We start from the raw sequence: 18491 nt of genomic DNA on the forward strand, positions 1-18491 counted from the left end.
GTAATTGAAATAAAATATTTTTTTAAAAACTTATTTTATTTCTATTAATTTCCAAGGCAATATTTCTCATCTAGATTAACTTACTATATAATATGTTTTTACTAGATGTACTAAAATAAAACTGTATAGACATACTGTAAACAAACAAAAAAATGACAAAAACACAGCAAAATAACTAAAACTTTAACTAACATTAACATGAAAATTGTATATATATATATATATATATATATATATAATAAAATTTAGAATAGTAACAAAAACTATAATAGAACTATACCATAAGATACTATTATAGTATCTCAATCATATTAAAATAACAATTATTTCTGATTGTTGCTTAGTTCAAATTGCACACATAAATTTAACTTATACATTTAAAAAAATCAAGAAAAAAAGAGTTCAAAATGAATGTATTCCTATAAAACATTATTGAAATATATTTAAATAAATACAATTTAATAATGCAGTCAAAAATATATATTGATACAAAGATCTAAAATATTGATGCAACATATCATATTATTGATATAGGATTATATTTTATTATTAATATATGATCGCTTTGGCACAAACCTAGAATATACCATTCTCTCCTAACTTGTAATTGGATTGAAGAGCCTAATATTTCACAATATCTTAAGATGATGAGTAAAACGTCATTGTACTTTTGCAAACTCTGGGAAAAAAAAAGGTTGTGCTAATTAAAATCATGCACTTCTTCAGTAACCTAAATTAAGATATTAAATGAATGCACACATCATTACACATAATAACAACTATCAATATCCAAAGTGTAGACACAAGAAAGTGAGAAAAAAAAAGTGTCATATTGAAATATTATTTTAATGCCCTATAGTAACGTTGTACACCTCTTTAAAAATCATATCATTTTTTATTTTGACTGTAGTTGTTGTTAAGGAATATAATGGGCTTCTTTGTTTCTATTCAATAGCTGCATTATGAACAGCAAGAAATTCCTCGAGACAGTTTGTCTGAAAACACATTACAGTGATATTAGTGGGAGATAAATTTCATGCTTTGAAGTGCTGCTGGGAATGATGAATTTGTGTGTTTTCACCCTTTCTGGTACTCGTTTACACCCCTAGGCACCGCAGTTTGCGCAGAATAATTTCACGAGTCTAAATTACAATTTTGAGGATCATCTGTAAAGTTCTTTGCCCCGGGGTCAGCGGCGGGCTCTTTGGGAGTTTTCGCTTTTTCTTTTAGTCTCTGTTACACCTTAAGCTGCCTACCAAACGCGAATGATTAATTGGAACAATCAGATGTGATCAAATGTATAAGATGAGAGCACACAGACAAGTCTTTACGTTTATTGTCCAGAGAGGCGGATTTGACCCGACCCAAGCGCTATCCCTCCACATCCTGTGTTTGAGTTATGCGGTGCATGTCTACTTCAATCAGAACTGAGACTGAGCCATCAATATCTGCTTGTTCACTTCTGTAACACCATAACCCACCGAAGTCCCTCAGCATTACATAAACTACTCCCATGTCCTGCGACTGTCAGATTCTGGCTGCTGTCCTATCAACTCCAAGGTCATCTGTGAGTGTGGAAGGGGGAAGAGGAAGTCTTGTTGTGTGCCTTTGGGACAGATGAAACGCAATCTGAGCCGAGAATGTCCTTCTACTTCCTAAACCCCACCTTTTGACTTCAGCTCTAGCTCACCTTCTTCAGAACTGATCATTTTCTGAGCTCACACAAGAGCTCTCATCCAAAAGCTAGTTTGTACTGTCTATATACTGAAGCAAATCTAAACTAAATAGAAATTATTTCAACAGCCGTACTCTGCACACCACTCAACACACACTCACATTTAAATCCAACAAAATTTGACTAATGGAGTTACTCTAATAAGCCTAAAAAGTACATAACACACACAAATATTAGGTAGAACTTTATAAATATATATAAACAATACAATTGTTTCATTAGATTTAACTGCTTTCTTCGAAAATGTCTTTTCGGTAACTCAAATGAAATAATTTATGCAATGCATTCTGGGATTGATTTTTGTGCTGCATTAAACTTTGGCCAAAATGTAATTTTATTGGACATGTAATTGTTTGCAATTAAATGAAAATGTATTTTAGTTTAAATTTATATGTAATGCAGTTAGCTAAACTTTACAGTGCTTTTTGACACTTTAAGTAGGACCTAAGTACATCTTTATATGTAATTTTGTATTTGTGGTAAATTGATGGTATGGCATTTATGGTAAAATATACCTCATTTCAATAGGAATATGTATGTATTGGATATACTGTAAATATATTTGTAATTACACATTTGTAATGATGAAGTTGCAGTTTAAACCATTTAAAATATATTACCTGTAAATGTAATCTTGAACAACACATTACTATTAACATTATATTATAATTAATAAATATTATTATACAATTAATCAAGTACTTTGATTACAATTTACTTGATTAAATTAAATTGTACTTATTATACAGTTTAATCAAGTAAAACATAAAATGATATTAAAACAATGATTTAAAATGTACTTTAAAGTAAAACTTCTAATTTAACTTTTAATTATTACTAAGTGCAAAATGCAGTTAGGCCTACTTAAGTGTGTTAAAGGGTTAGTTCACCCAAAAATGAAAATTAGGCTGTGTTTTACTCATCCCCGATGCATCCTAGGTGTTTATGACTTTCTTCTTTCAGACGAATCCAGTCGGAGTTATATAAAAATTGTCTTTGATCTTTCAAGCTGTTTAATGCCACTCAGTGGGTGTTGCAGTGCATCAGTCCAAAAGAAGTTAAATAAAAATCGCCCATAAAAAATCCATAAAAAAAGTGTCTCACACGGCTCCGGGGGGAGAACAAAGGCCTTCTGTAGCGATAAAACACAGCCTAATTTTCATTTTTGGGTGAACTAACCCTTTAAGAAACAGAACAAGTACATTTTTTTTTTACTTTTAATATTTGAAGTAGTTTCAGATTTCAGACAAGACCAAAGAAAACTTTAAATATGTATCATTTTTGTATCAAGTTTGTATAAAAAAGCACAAAGATCAGAAGGCTTAAGAAAACAGGAGGATTGGTGAGAGACACGAATTCCAGGCCTTCGGTATTTTTAGTATTTGTTTATGTATCTTTCTTGTTAAGTGTAACCTAGATTAAAGAAATGCTACATACTTTTCTCATAAACCTAACCATGATTTGCCCTGATGTCAAACATACTAAAATACTGCTGACTAAACTGGCCTCCCAGCAAGTCGTTCAGTTGGTTTCTAAGCCTGAATAGCTGACAAGTGTCCAAAACCCCTCTAAACCCATCAAAACAGGCCAGCATAACCAGTTGGAAGTCCAGCTAAACTTCATAGGCGTGTAGCACTCAAGCGCAAGCTTCTTTCCCAGGCTTGAGCAGTAAGTGACCTATCAGCACCTTTAAGAAGGGAGCACTCCGATGCTAAAGACCTGGAATTCCTGTCTCACACCGTCCTCCTGTTTTCTTGAGTCTTCCAATCTTCCTCATCCTGTGTGAGACACAAGGCCACGGCCAGCTCCCCTCTCCCACCTTTCACTCTGTTTCCGTAATGGCTCTCAGCTGAAATCACAGTTCATGGCTCCTTCGTCATCAACCAAACAAACCGTGGGCAGATTGCTCTGTTTCTTTATTATTGCAAGCTGATGCTGAGCCATTAGAGGGCTAAAGGTACCTCCATCTCACAGGACAGGCCCCATCACTGCTGATGGGGTTTAATGGGTGCATTGTTGCCCCATTCGAAAACGGTTAATCCCTCATGTGAATGCCATTAATCAGCTGCTCTGACGGCATTACGGCTGACTGGAAATACTGCTGGTGTTTGCTTTACTAATTGCGATTTGTAGCGAGCGAGAAGCTCTCACGTTCTCTCAAGTGAAGGTTAACTGGATATACTGTCAGGAAATGTTTCCTGGTAGGTTTAGCACAAATCAAAAAGAAACATTCACTCACTCATGTATGTCCAGCCTATAGAATGCTAGTGAAATTGAAGAACAAACTGGTGTAACATCATCAAAATCGAGCCAAAGCAAAGTTCGTTTGGAGTTCATTTGGACTAAATTTTCTCAGAAAAGTTTGTTCCAGATGCTAAACACCTTTGAACTGGTCCGTGACGATGATGTAATAGGTTGGTGTGGCTCTGTGGCTTCACCTTCTTTGATACAGAAGGTTTATTTATTCTGTTCAATCAGTCGAGGTCAGATGCGAGATGCTTCATAGTAGAAATTGAAGTCAAAATTTTAATTGAAAATGACACTGACACTTATATTTCATGTTTGATACTGTAAAGCTGCTTTCTTTAAAGCAATCTATTGTATAAAGTGCCATATAAATAAACGTGACGTGACTTGATCTTGTAGATCTGGTGCAAACATATCCACATTGCTATAATCTGATGCTTGCTTAACTGCTGTTTTCTCACCGCTGTTATCTTTGTCGTGTTTGTTTTGTTATTGAAAGGAAAGCGTGCTGCACATAGTTACGTATCTAAACATGTCTCTCAGCAGCATGTGCGGCGTCAGGATGTTTGCTAACACTAAACTACTGCTCAGGTATTTAAAACTTCTTTGTACCCCTTAGTGATGAACGAAAAACACTTCGCCATAAGTATATCAGGGCCTTAAAAGTGAACACCTGCTTTGAACGGCACCCTGGTGATGCGAGACCCTCAGAGCCTAATCCAGCATAGGACTTACATTATGAAACAAGGCTAGAGTGCACCAGGCCGTGATGACCCTTAAGCCCCTCTCTCGCCGGCCCACTCTGACCGTGTACCCAACTAAGCCTCAGCATCTGATGTTTTCATTGTAGAGGCTTGTGCAAATCAATGAAAATGTGATGAATACTGCTCTTTCTCTCTACCTCTCCTCTGTTCTCTGGGGCCAAATTTGGAGATGAAAGCCTTGAAAGGTCTCATATGAGGGAAAAGACCAGCTGCAATTTTAATGTAACCCCCTCAACAGACTCAACCCTGCTTTGGTCCCCATCTCCGATTTTATGACAAGAAGCCAAAAAAACAAAATATAGAGCTCATGTCTCTGGCAGGCTTCAGCCTTGGAGGAGTGCAAAAGGTTTTGTTGGTCTCTACTGTCCACTTTCATGTCGTAACGTTTTATGAGACATACTTGTTGCTTTGTGTTGCTTCCAGTGAGGACGTGACTGCCATGGAGAGGACTTTAATGCTGTTTTGACCCTTTTGAGGACAGAATAACAACGAAGCATGAATGAAAACACTAATACATGGACACAGACAGACCGATAGAGATAAATAAAAACAGAGAGATAGATGAAAAGAATAGATAATAGACATAAGGACAAAGACAGACAGAGATGAAATAGCTAGACAGACAGACAGACAGACAGACAGAGATGAAATAGCTAGACAGACAGACAGAAATAGCTAGACAGACAGACAGACAGAGATTAAATAGCTAGACAGACAGACGGATGGACGGACGGACGGACGGACGGACGGACGGACGGACGGATAGGCAGGCAGGCAGACAGACAGACAGACAGACAGACAGACAGATAGATAGATAGATAGAAAAATAAAGAGAGACGAAGACAGAGAGACAGACAAGACAGAAATAGTCTTGCGAGTTTTGTTTTGATTTTTGGTGATTTTCACGTGGAACAGCAATAAACAGAAAAGCCTAAACTTGGCTTCATCAGTGACGGAACAACCTTCGTGAGGACACGAACAGTAGTACAACTGTGCTTCGAGTGGCGAAATCATTGGTACATCATAGTTTACTATACAAGGGGAGGTAAATGACGGTGTATCTTAATTGTCCAAGAAATACAGAGGGGTCCTCAGCAAATTTACTAAACACAAACCACAGCAAAAACACACAAATCACGTCTTGGCAATGTTTGGAATTCACATCTGTTTGGTGTATGTTTATACATGTAATTTGTGTATTTTCACACAAAAAATTGTGTTTACATTTCAGCTGCAGTGAAAATCTAGGTAACGAGAAACAGTTTGAGATGGATAAATCTTTCTCAGAACTCTGGTATGTGTGGAGAGGATGGTGGATTTGATTTTAAAGGGATAGTTCACCCCCAAAAAAATGACAGTTGTGTCATCATTTACTCACCCTCATGTTATTCCATACCTGTATGACTGATTTTCTTCTGTGGAAGTCAATAGATGACAAAACGCTTTGGTTACTCACATTCTTCAAAATATCTTCTTTTGCGCTCTGCAGAAGAAAGAAATGCACACAGGTTTGGAATGAAGAGAACAGAATTCGATGTTTCCATGCTGTGCTTTAATCTACATTTGCAAAAATAACAATTCCAAATACAGCTTGGTTAGAAAAGTCATAAAGCTATAAATCTGTCAAAATCTACAAACCAAAATTGTAATCTTCATAAAAGCTGTTTACATTACACATTTTTACAAATTGGCCTTGTGGGCGAACAAAATCCCTCCCTTCTCTTTAAGGACGTGGTCACGTGACCCGAAGGAGGTGGTGGTGAATCATTTTGACTGACGCCTGTCAGTGCAGGTGACAGCACTGGAGTCACCTACCGCAGAGTGCTGGATGCTTTCCCCCGCTCTGTCCTGCCATAATAAACCAGAACCCAACCGGCAGCCCCACTCATATGGAGCAAATTACACAGCCTGTGTTGCTATATCCATCAAACAAAGCCCCCAACACACACACACACACGAACACATGCACGGACTCAGTGTAGTAATTTGTAACATGTCTTGTTCAATGTGATGGTCGTCAGATCAATGTGAAGTGATCACAGAGATGAGCTGTACACTCCACACACACTTACAGTATGAAAACAGAGAACCACACACAGAGAAATCAGCTGTCTTCACATCAGAGGAAGCTTCTGCCGAGCAGATGAGCAAATACAGACGCGCGATCATATATATTCAGCATGAAGGCCGATGACACGCAGTTAAAATAACACCTTGCGCAAAACGCAAAAAATGAACATGACACAGTGTCTGCTTTACACGGCAGTAAGATAAACAGCGAGCTGCCACAAAATAAATCAAAGTCCTGCTATTAGCTGGAAAGTATAACTGCAGAAATCCTTTAAAGTGAATGGTAGATCTCCTTACACACATCAAACGAAAACTTCTTATGAATATAAATAGGTCCTTTAAAAACACACCTAGCAGACACGCAGAATGAAACATGTTGTGGCAGAGCTCGGCGCAGCGCCAGAACTGACACTACTGTATTTAGATATCTTACACCCAAGATTTCCAGGATTTCACTTGTTTCCGCTGTGCATCTCTGTAACGTTTAATTCAATTTTATCCTTAGTTTTAAATCTATTTATGAAGAATCATTGTTTATGGCCACCATAACCAGAGCAGGTGGAACTTGTTTCTTTAAATTTCACATAATGGCTCAATAGAAAGGCGCCAGGAACTTATTATTGTAGCCAGCACAGTTGGAAGATGCTTAAGTGACTTGCAGTGTATTGATGGTACATGAATTTTACCACTCAGGCTCAAATGGAAAAACGAACCTGTGGCAACATTTCTGCAAAATTATATTAAATTGCTTCTTGCAAGTGTCTCTTGACACTTTCAAAGTGAAATGTCCAGTCAGTAGTGCTAAAACCACTTTATCTGAAACAGATGAACGTGAATCTGGTAACTTTTCAGTATGTTGGTTGTTGTATCACAGCAGTTCGCTAGCGAAATGTCCAGTGAGTGTTATTGCTCTATACCGTTGAAAAATAAAACCTAAACGAAACCCTATGCTGAACCTAACCGATAGTGTTAAAAAAAGCAAACAAGACATAAAAACACATTTTCTGAAGTAACTTTAATTGTGATTTTAACATGCTTCTACACGTCTTTGACTCGTGTTTAACAGGACTTGTACTCGAGCAGTGCAGTGCTGTACCAGGTGCGCTACCGAGCAAGTTTACTACATCAGAAAAGCCATATAATCGAGTGATAAAAATGTCAAAATGTATTAGTTTAGTACTGCAAACATGCTTTGAGGTCATAACATATAGCATTGTGGACAGAACTGCACAAAAAAAGTCTTTAGTAATCGTAAATCTTCCCATTGCAATCATAATTTGTAAAAGTGTGTTTTTGGAGTTTTGCAGCAATGTACATAGATGCATGCTTTTTCTATGTTGCTATTTTATCAATTCATGGATTACGGGTGAATTTAAAACCACAAAATTGCCATTTCTTGCATCTTACGCCAATATTTGAACTAAAGGAACATGGTGAAATATGTACAATATCAGCCAGACATTTGAACACACCTTTAGTATTACTGTTATGTCTCTGACACAATAATGGCGAGAAACACATTATCTTTAATAAGATCCCTTCCCTGAGGTTGGTTACTAACCATATTGAGGAATGTTTAAATGCATCTCTATGGTCACTGAGCAGTTCAAGCTAAATAAATAACTAGATTGGAGGTTGCCACCCACCTGCTTTTGCAGAAGATCTCCTGGGGTGCACCACTCCCCTCTCTTCTCTTTTAATTCACTTTTTTTAAATCTTTCATTGATCTTTAATCCCTGTCATTAAGCATTCATTTAACACTCGCGAGTAAAGCGTGATTAAACCATCTTCAGAGTTCTGGGTTTGTCTTATATCCTGTAATTAATGAAGGATAACTGCAGTGACTGCAGACTGGAGGATAGAGAAGCTTACAGTCATCAGAACAAAAGCTTCTATCTGCTTTAATGACTGAGCTTAATATCAGACTCTACTGTATCGGCGATGACGTGGCCTCGTTTTTCGGTACACACATCACTGTACCTTTTCTATCTGAAAAATATGGCTGTACAACATTTTTTAAAGAGTTTTACTGGATCAGGCAGATCAAACGGGCTCTTGTTTGAGTTTGTCAGGCTTTAATTTGTGATGTAGCCAAAATCACTGGGAAAGAGTATAGAAATCTGACTTGCTGTCAGATAAAAATCTTACTTTCATTTTCGTGGTCTAGCTGTAAGCCAATGGTAGCTTTAAGTCATGCACTGTTTGCAAAGCTTGCCTCTGAAGTCACACACCGTCAACCTTAAAGGGGTCGTATCATAAGCAATCAAATTTTCCTTGATCTTTTGAGATAAAAAGGCTTGTACTAAAACATACCGTAACTCTCAAAACTCCACGCTGTAAAACGTCTATGATGTCAGATGCTTGACACAGGATCGTCCATGTTTACACGTCATTGATGTCTATTGGATGGTCAGAAACTTAAGCCACCCAGTCATAAAGGAAAATGACAGAGAAAGTAGAACAGGTGGTATTTCTCAACTAAATAATGACTAGGAATGTGCTCCTAAGTCATATACTTTATTCAGAAAGGCATGAATATGACTTTAAAATGAGTAAAGAATTCTTCCAAATAATAGGAACAAAATATTGGTTAGACGAGCACGAAATTAAACTCCCCTTAAAAGAGATGTACTGTGAACTCAAAATTCAAAGAAAAAACTCAAGATATAAAAATCGGAGGGAAAAGTCAGAATTGTGAGATCCTAACTCAAAATTGCAGTATATTCACTAGGGAATTGCGAGAAATTGTGAGATAAAAAAATGTATGAATATTTTATTCTGTGGTGGAAATGGGCTTCTATCCAACTATGTTAGTCTGCAGTCACTTTAAGACCTAATGCATGTATCTTATATACTGTATTGAAAGTTCCAATCCCAGATAAAGAAACTTAATCTGGTCATTGCAGGAGATACAGGTACATAAAATATGACTAATAGGCTATATGAAAAAGTAAAATGTGATTTTTGACACACATAAAACCCTTCAATTTCAAGCTTAAATTATTAAAAGGTGATGTGATGGCCTCTTTAAAGAATGTCCCAAAGACACATTTGCATCTGTGTTTTACTTCAGATAAGATCTCCTTTCTTCTGTAGATATTGTCAGAACAACATATCAGCAAATCGAGTGCTCTGTGCAGATGTCTTTCATCAGACAGCAGTCTGATATTACAGTCACAATGTCAGACGCAGATAAACACACTTAGATTAGCACCTACGTAAAAACCCACACCCTACCCATGTGTTTGCAGATAACCTCTTCTCTTCTCTTCTCTTCTCTTCTCTTCTCTTCTCTTCTCTTCTCTTCTCACATCTTTTCTTTACCAAAGATAATGCCACCTGGAAAGATTGGATGTCGAAATGCATCCAATCAACGCCTTTCACAGCAACCCTCATTTTGATTCTCTTTAGTAACCAAAACATGGTAACATACTGCATTTAGTCGAAGTGATGTTCATTGTACCATGACTTCAACTGTCTGGATATCTCTGACACTTCATGTCAGATTAGACTGAATGTTTTTTTGATCTCCTCACGGATTCTTTTTATTTTAGAATTTTAAATATTTTAGTCAATTTTAGTAAGTTACTAGTCAATACTACTAGTTTGTAGTGTAGCCAACTACAGTCATAAATAACTTTTCAAAGTAGCTTCCACAACACTGGCTTGTGAAATCAAAGTTAGGACAATTTTGGTATGGGGAATCAGTCTTACATCTTATCTGATTTTCTGAAATGTCAATTTTTGGTTAGTCTTATCAGAGATGTATGACAGCAAAGACATATTACAGGATTTTTTTTTAAATCTGCCTTCTCACACAAGTGCCCACATGGGACAGAGTGTGAGCACTGTGATAAAGATCTGTGTAAATGCCATAAAATCAATCCAATTTTTTTTACAAGAGAATCAAAAGGGGCTGTGCGCAGAGTTTATAGTGATGATGAATACATATTCGAGAAGACAAGGTCACTTTCAGGGAGCTGGCGAGAGTTCGGATTTCAAAGCCAGAGGAAGTGCAGTCACAACGTGTACATTTTTCCATTTGCAGATCCTCCTCAGGCCAGGATCCAATCAAAAATGATTTAGCTATAGAAATGTTTTCCATCACGCTGTGAAATTGATATCGCAGGAAACTATATTGCAAATAATATGACCCGGTTCTTAGGCTTTTAGAGCAAATGATATTTCCACCAGTCAGAGAATTCTTCAGATTCAATTGTTCAATAATGCAATACATATGTGGTTTAAGCAACTTGTTCATGTAATCACTGTTTGTGCAGGTTTATATTTGCCATTGTTTTGCAGTGTGCGTGTGGTAATTGCAAAAATAAAGAATTTAATAGGTAGACAATGAACGTGAGCTCTTTAAAAGCTATCTCAAGGGCACAGTGTCCATTTATCTCTATGAAAGTAATTTATCATGTAGGCTTCATTCCAAAAAAAGAGAAAGAAAAAGTTGTATTGTTTGCGTACTGCAACATGTTAATCAAATCTGTAATAAAGTTTGATTATGGATGTGCAGGGCTAGAAGGAATCTGCTGACGTTTTTATGCACTGATTGAGTGGGAAAATCTGCAGAATGGATTTCAACATGGTAGAATATGGTAAACTGACTGCTAGCTGCAATCATCATTACATTTGCCAAAATGTTTAAAGTTGAAAAGTGTGCATTTTTTTCAGTGTTAAAATACCATTTATAAGTTAAACATCCTTACCAGCCAAACATAGCAACATTGTTTAATAGTGTTAGTTTTGAAGCAGCGCTACTTGTTTTTTAACCAATAGCAGGCATTTATCCGTCATTTACTCCGTTTTGCACTTCAGCTAATAAACAGCTATGCGTGGGATTTACATTTCGTGAATGACAGGTTTTGCTGAAACCTTAAAAGCTTTTTACCCTTTTTATTTAGCTTTTTATTTTGCTGGAATAGATTCCATGTAGATAAGGGAAAACACTTCATAATTCAAATTCCTCATTGATACATCCATGAGATGAGAGTAAATGAGAATACATTAAGAGCTGAACCAGTATGAGTCCCATCAAGGCCTCATTTTTCTTTCTCTGCTAACAATTCTTCTCTGAATCTCAACTGTAATTACCTCTCCACGAACAAACCAAAATGTAAAAAAAGATGAGTATGATTAAAGTTTTACGGTATTTTGGCCCCCAATGAGGCATCTAACAGAAGACAGATGTGCTGCAGGGGGCCTAACACTAACCAGCCATCCCAACATTTTTTTGCCTCTGACTTGTGCTGCTTGTTGTCAACACAGCTTTCAGTGGTCTAATGACAACGGCCAGCCTTCACCTTTTTACACACACTATCTGCAACGTAGGCGATTCTCGTAAACTACTCCCAATAAACATGCGGTTGCTGCTTTATGAGGTCGCAATTGATGCTAAAAACGGACTGGAACTGCAACAATAGAGCTGTTAGTAGGTTGTGATTACGCTTTTTGACAACCAAATGTGTCCTGACACTTAATTTCAACAAACATCTGTGGTAAAGTTGCAGTATGAAAAAGCTCAGCTCACACCTCATCTGATGCAGACTTTTATTGTTTGGTCTGATTTAGACAGATGTTGGAGATCCCACACTACAGCAAGTAAATACGCTTTGTGTAACTTGCATCCAACAAAATGCATTACTGCTGTTTTGAAAAACTGTTTTTGAGTTTTACACCATTTGGTTTGAAGATAAGTTTAGAGCTAAACCCCAAAATGTATCAAAGCTTTTGAAATGGTTGCCACCAATAGCATATGTTTCTCATTCACACCTTCCTTAATCTCACTATTCAATTATCCTTTGTAGGGGAGTGGAGTGTTGAGGGCAGTTTGGACAATTTTGGACTCAGAGCAAAGACTAGTAAGGCTGGCACAGGTTATTAGGGAAGGGTTCAAAGAGGTTCTGTTTAATGCAGTGTCTCTAGGCTGTTTTCACACTTGGTTTGATTGCTTGTTCTGAACCTGAGTTTGATTCCACTCCCCTTGTCCTGCCTCCACTGGTCTCTTTTTGTGGGGGAAGTCGTGGCCTAATGGTTAGAGAGTCGGACTCGTAACCCAAAGGTTGCGGGTTCGAGTCTCGTACCGGCAGCGATTGTAGGTGGGGGGGAGTGAATGTACAGCACTCTCTCCCACTTTCAATACCACGACTGAGGTGTCCTTGAGCAAGGCACCGAACCCCCAACTGCTCCCCGGGCGCCGCAGCATAAATGGCTGCCCACTGCTCCGGGTGTGTGTTCACAGTGTGTGTGTGTTCACTGCTGTGTGTGTGCACTTAGGATGGGATAAATGCAGAGCACTAATTCCTAGTATGGGTCACCATACTTGGCCACATGTCACTTCACTTTCACTTTCACTTTTCATGTTGTATTGGGTTTGAGGTAGTATGTGTAGTATAGGGGTGGCTAACGTCAGTCCTGGAGAGCTGCTCCAACCTTGATAAAAACTCACCTGCCTGTAGCTTTCTAGTAACCCTTTGACCTTGATTAGCTTGTTCAGGTGTGTTTGATTAGGGTTGGGGCTGAACTCTGCTGGACTGTGGCTCTCTAGGACCAACGTTGGACACCGCTGGTGTAGTAGTAGATCCCCAGCATCTGCCCAAATCATTAATGAGACTACCACTGTGAGCACTATCAGTTAACGACTCAGGACAAGATGATGCCAATGTTTCATTCTCCAAAGGCAATTTATTCTGAGACAAGCTGCACAGAATACTAAAATACTACTCCTAAAACGTGACTAGGTTATCAACAGAGCATAGGTAGCCAATCCTGCTCCTGGTGGGCTACAGCAGAGTTCAGCTCCAACCCTAAACAAACACACCTGAATGTAATAAAGGTGTTCAGGATTAGTTGATGATATAGGGCATGTGTGTTGTAACAGTAAGGTAGACCTCCAGGTGCATGTTTGGCTACCTTTGCAACAGAGGCTCACAGATTCAATTTAGCATGGATTGGGTTCATATTGACTGCAAATAATACCAGTTCACACAACTCAAGCCAGATTTTCCAAGTAACTATGGGCTGCGATTTGCTAGAGCACACCACTGTTCAGAAGACCATTTGCACACCAACCAATTGAAGCAAGGACCAATGTCAAACAGAAGCCTGCATTAAAATATCTAGTGCAGGAGTGTCCAGTTATGCTCATGGAGAGCAATTGTCCTGTTGAGAAATTTCCAGATGGGTGTGATGGGGCAAGTTGGAGTTAAAATCTGCGTGGCAATGGCCCTCCAGAAGAAGGATCAGAAACCACTGCTCTAGTGAGAAAGATTTCATATACAGAAAGGAAATTCCAATTTGTGCATACATTCCATTGAGTGACGAAATCCTACTGGATTTGTCTTTCTTGTGTACACAGTGCACCAAAATGTAATTGCATTGAGATATTAAATAAATCTCATTTTGTTCCCATGGCCAGATTCAATTTTGAAGACTTTACAAACATTCCTAATATTCATAACAATACACTCATCATTTCTTAGAAGAATATACAACATGTTGACACAAGTGGCTTAAGAAAATTAGCATTAAAGCCATGTTTGTCTGTAATGTGAGAGAACACATAAAGCAGAAAGCTCCAGTGTTTAGATACATGACTGAATTATAACGAGGGATAAAAGTTGACCGCAGGGCTGGCGCGAGCTTTCAGCAGAACAGCTTGCTGTGGTACGTGCCTGAAACCTCATCCGACACGCATGTGAAACCATCACTGGCCTATTTACACGGGGTGAACCGCTAAGCTTCGCAGCCTCCAAATCTGACACTTTTATTTTTGCCTTCCCCAGCCCCTCCATCCCCCTGCTTTATTTCCCTCTGTCTCTTGCCCTGCGCAAAACAAATGTTTGTGAAAGAGTGGCGGCACACGGTCTTACCAGAAATAGAGTCGATGGATGGGAGTGTGGTCTGGCACAACATGAAGTGATAGCCATTAAAAACCTCAGAGACTTCATGGCTCAATGGCGGAAGACGGTAGTGTGTGTGTGAGCGCATAAGGGAGTGTGATCTGTCAGACCTTGACATAGACCCAATTCTGGGTTTTGTCATTCTGCTTTCTGGGCTCGTGTGGCCCTCAATGTGCCTGTATACAACACGGTTGTTGCTTTGCCAGAGCTGTCGCACCCATCACATTAGCTAAGCTGACTTACATGCTAAACATTGGCAGCAATTCTCAAAACTTTCATCTTGTCACACAAAAAGAACCATTTGGAGTACACAAGGAGATTGAGGCTACTCCGGCAGGATGGAGCAACTTTGAGGCAAAGAAGTCTGGAGGTATGGGTGGTCCTGTTTAGCTTGTCAGGACTCCTTGTGAGGCTTCGACAGACTTTCCTCAAACTATGCCACCCAGGAAAAAACAGGCATGAACGCTTATTAAGTGATTTGTTTGATAAACAAATTGATTAGTCCGGATGGGTGAGCCTACAGCTGGTTGATATTTGCTCTCACTCTCTCTGGGAACATCTTTCCTGTGTCTCGAGTACTTTCAGAGGTAGCTATCAGCCATGATGCTCTGCTTGGCTGTGGCTGTGTGTGCATTATACAGCAATTTTCTAAGGGGTCAACTGAAATTTCGGTAGATAACTTAAAGGATGATTTGTTGAAATGACTAAAATTGGATTTGGGCGCCTATAGGCCACTTTTGGCACTGAATGCATCATGTGGGTATGATTACCTCAGCGGAACAATTTCTGTTTAAGACTGTCTGTTTGGCATGAGGTGACATTGTACTCTCTGACTACATTATATTCTTGTTTGAAAACACCATTTTGCGTTTTAGGAAACATGTCAAACTCAAATAATTTGTGCACTGATTGTACCATGAGGCCCTCAAACGATACTAAGGTCTAACAACATACCGTTGAGTACATTTTCCACTTCAATAGCAACTCTAACCATTTTATCTTTGGCCATTGTGTATAAATTCACTTGTACTATGACATGTTTGTTGCCACAGGAGGCAAAAGGAGCTTAGAGTGCATTCATATCTTGGCTCCGCTTTCAAAATGTTTTGACGTGTTTGGAGACCATGCAAAAGAGAGATTTCTGTACATGAGCGGTAAAAACCAGCAGCCAGAGAGATCTGAACCCCAGCTGCTGTGGTTCTTCCTTCCAAGGAGATCTCTCACTTTTGTTTTCACCATGAGCTCTTGAACGCACACACATGCATACTCGTCTTTATGAATTCACCAGATTCTCTTCTCTCTGTTAAAGTCATCAATGTGTTGGACTGCAAATGAACCAAACCACTTATTTTGTCCTTCCACAGGAGACTCTCGGGCAACCACCTGAGACACATCCCTGGCCCCGTGCTCCAAGGCCTCTACAACCTCAAAGTCCTGTAAGTAACGAAAGACAGAAAGAGCGAGAGTGTTTTTGTTTCAGTTAATGCTTCTGTGGAAAATAACATTCAGGGTGATTCATTCTGAAAAAAAGACTTTTGTTGCAGTGTCACACACTGCGAAATTAGAAACAGAACTTCTGACAGGTGATGATTCAGGTTTTGCTTTGCGGTGAATGGTCACTGAGCTGTTCTTTGTGCATGGGTGTTTGTTGAAGGTTTATTGACAGATTTTAATTTTATTGAGTTGCTTAAACCCAGTTGATGGAATTGAATAGGACAGACAAAGACCAGGCTTGGAACAACTTCATTAACGCCAACATGCATCTCAAAATTTCAACATAGGATTAAGTGCACCTTTCCATTCCGTCCTGGAAGCTACAGTAAATTTGCCCTGTATTGTCATTCAACAATACAGTGACATTGTGTGACACTGCCACATTAAATAATTTTACTGACCCATAAAGTGAAAAAAAACACTCTTATTCATATCTTCATTATGTGCCCATACATTTTCAGTAACTGTACCTGTGTTGTTAAAAATGCTTGCTTTACCTGTTTCTAGATTTACATTTTAGTAGGTTAATGAGAACATGAATTTAATTTAGTTCAGTTTAATATTTAATATCCTTTCCCTTGTATAGAAAACAACATAATTGTAATTGTCAGAGATCTTATTTCAGTGGTCAATGTCGACAGAAAGGGATTGGGTTGGGTATAACAATAGTTACAAATTTTCTTTGTTTGCTTTCTGTGCCCTATTGTGTTTTGTACTATCTTATTCAACAACCGAACTTGTCTGAGGCACGAGTACCTGACCTCCTGACATTTAAACTAATGTTCAGTTTTCAATGAGCCAGACGGAATCACATTTAAATATGGAATCACATAAACCAAAACAACATCAAAAACATAATGAAAATATAACATCAAAAGCATCTGTTAGTGAAAATATGACAAAACTGAAAGTGCAGGGGGGGATGAATACGTACTTTGTGGCATTTGAATGACAAAATAATAGCGGCTTGTTCACAACGTCATAAAGACTTCTGGATATTTTATGTCTAGATTCACAATGGCTATGGTGGCACCATGATTTCCTTGATAAGGGCATCCTGCCCACAAAGGCGTATTTATTCCTTCAAACACTAGCAATTCTCTGCTGCATGGTCAAATGTCAGGAGTTTCATTTGATTGGACATGATAAAGCTGTCTGCCTTGTAATTAAAGCTCAACGTCTGTGGCCGCGTGCTCTTGCGTTGGAATAATTTGCTTTGTTCAAAGAGCTCAGTGTCATTGTTCTACCACTTCCTGTTTCTTTCGTTCTTTTATTCGACGAGTCCTGTGAGCATGACCTCAGTGGCCCACCCAAGCAGTTTCTCCCCCTCATTCTGTTTCCTCTTGTTCAGTCTCTCTGCCCCTCCCATGTTCTGGTTTTGTCCACTGAAAAGTGCACCACACAGTACCTGAAATCATATCTCCTGACTGATTGATGTCAGCGACAGGTAACCTCATCAGCAGTAAGCTGGACAACTCTTGTGCCCTGGAGCCATACTGACATGCTCTATTTAAAAAAAAGGCCTTTTTAGTCTGTTTTTGACAAGTGTTAATGCTCAACTATACCACCCAGGAAACACATATGGAACTGACTAGTGGTGACTTTTTTTTATACATTTCGTTAATACAAAGAGAAGGCCAGCTATTGCCACTACTAGTATTATCTGTATTTTTTTTTTTTTTACAATCGCATTTAGTGTTTTAAAATATTTAATATTCACCAGAGCAGAATTTATTACCTTTCTAATTTTCATTTATGGTATCTTTGCAGGATGTTGCAGAATAACCAGTTAGAGAGATTGCCCAGTGAAGACCCTTGGGAATTACCCAATTTGCTCTCTCTGTAAGTATCACATAGTTCAAGTGATCAAAAGCAAACGGGCTGTTAAAGATTTACATGAAACAATGGTGTATATTAAAGCAACACTGGATAGGCTGACATGCCAAGCGCAGACCTCCTGGTTGTGACCACAGCTTCAAGCTTAACAGCTGGAATAAAATGGATACACTTGATTCAAAGATTGGTCTCATGTGAAATGTTATTCCGCTTAGAATATGCTCCCATTGTACAACAAAATAAATCTAAATGGAAGTGGAACTGTTTGTCCAGGAACTTTTATATTATCAGGAATTGTGTATCAAATATTAAACCATAAGCACAGCACACAATAAACGATTTAGCACCCCTCTATCAGATAAGGTCTCTAGCAGTAGTTATTTGGTCTACAGTGCAATCTAGTCATGAGGTAACTCTTGGCATTTCTCTCAATTAGAG

At 38.5% G+C, this 18491-nt stretch overlaps 1 protein-coding gene across 1 annotated transcript in view; it reads left to right on the forward strand.

Annotated features, from left to right (window-relative positions):
- Window positions 1-18491, forward strand: part of lgr6 (leucine-rich repeat containing G protein-coupled receptor 6) — an 89613-nt gene that overhangs the window by 43371 nt on the left and 27751 nt on the right. Inside the window, exons 3-4 of the mRNA XM_016497654.1 lie at window positions 16088-16159; window positions 17988-18059. Coding sequence (XP_016353140.1) covers window positions 16088-16159; window positions 17988-18059 — 144 coding nt within the window. The remainder of the gene's footprint in view (window positions 1-16087; window positions 16160-17987; window positions 18060-18491) is intronic.

The sequence above is a fragment of the Sinocyclocheilus anshuiensis genome, unplaced genomic scaffold (assembly GCF_001515605.1).
Source record: "Sinocyclocheilus anshuiensis isolate Anshui unplaced genomic scaffold, SAMN03320099.WGS_v1.1 scaffold130, whole genome shotgun sequence".
In the NCBI taxonomy this organism is placed as follows: Eukaryota; Metazoa; Chordata; class Actinopteri; order Cypriniformes; family Cyprinidae; genus Sinocyclocheilus; species Sinocyclocheilus anshuiensis.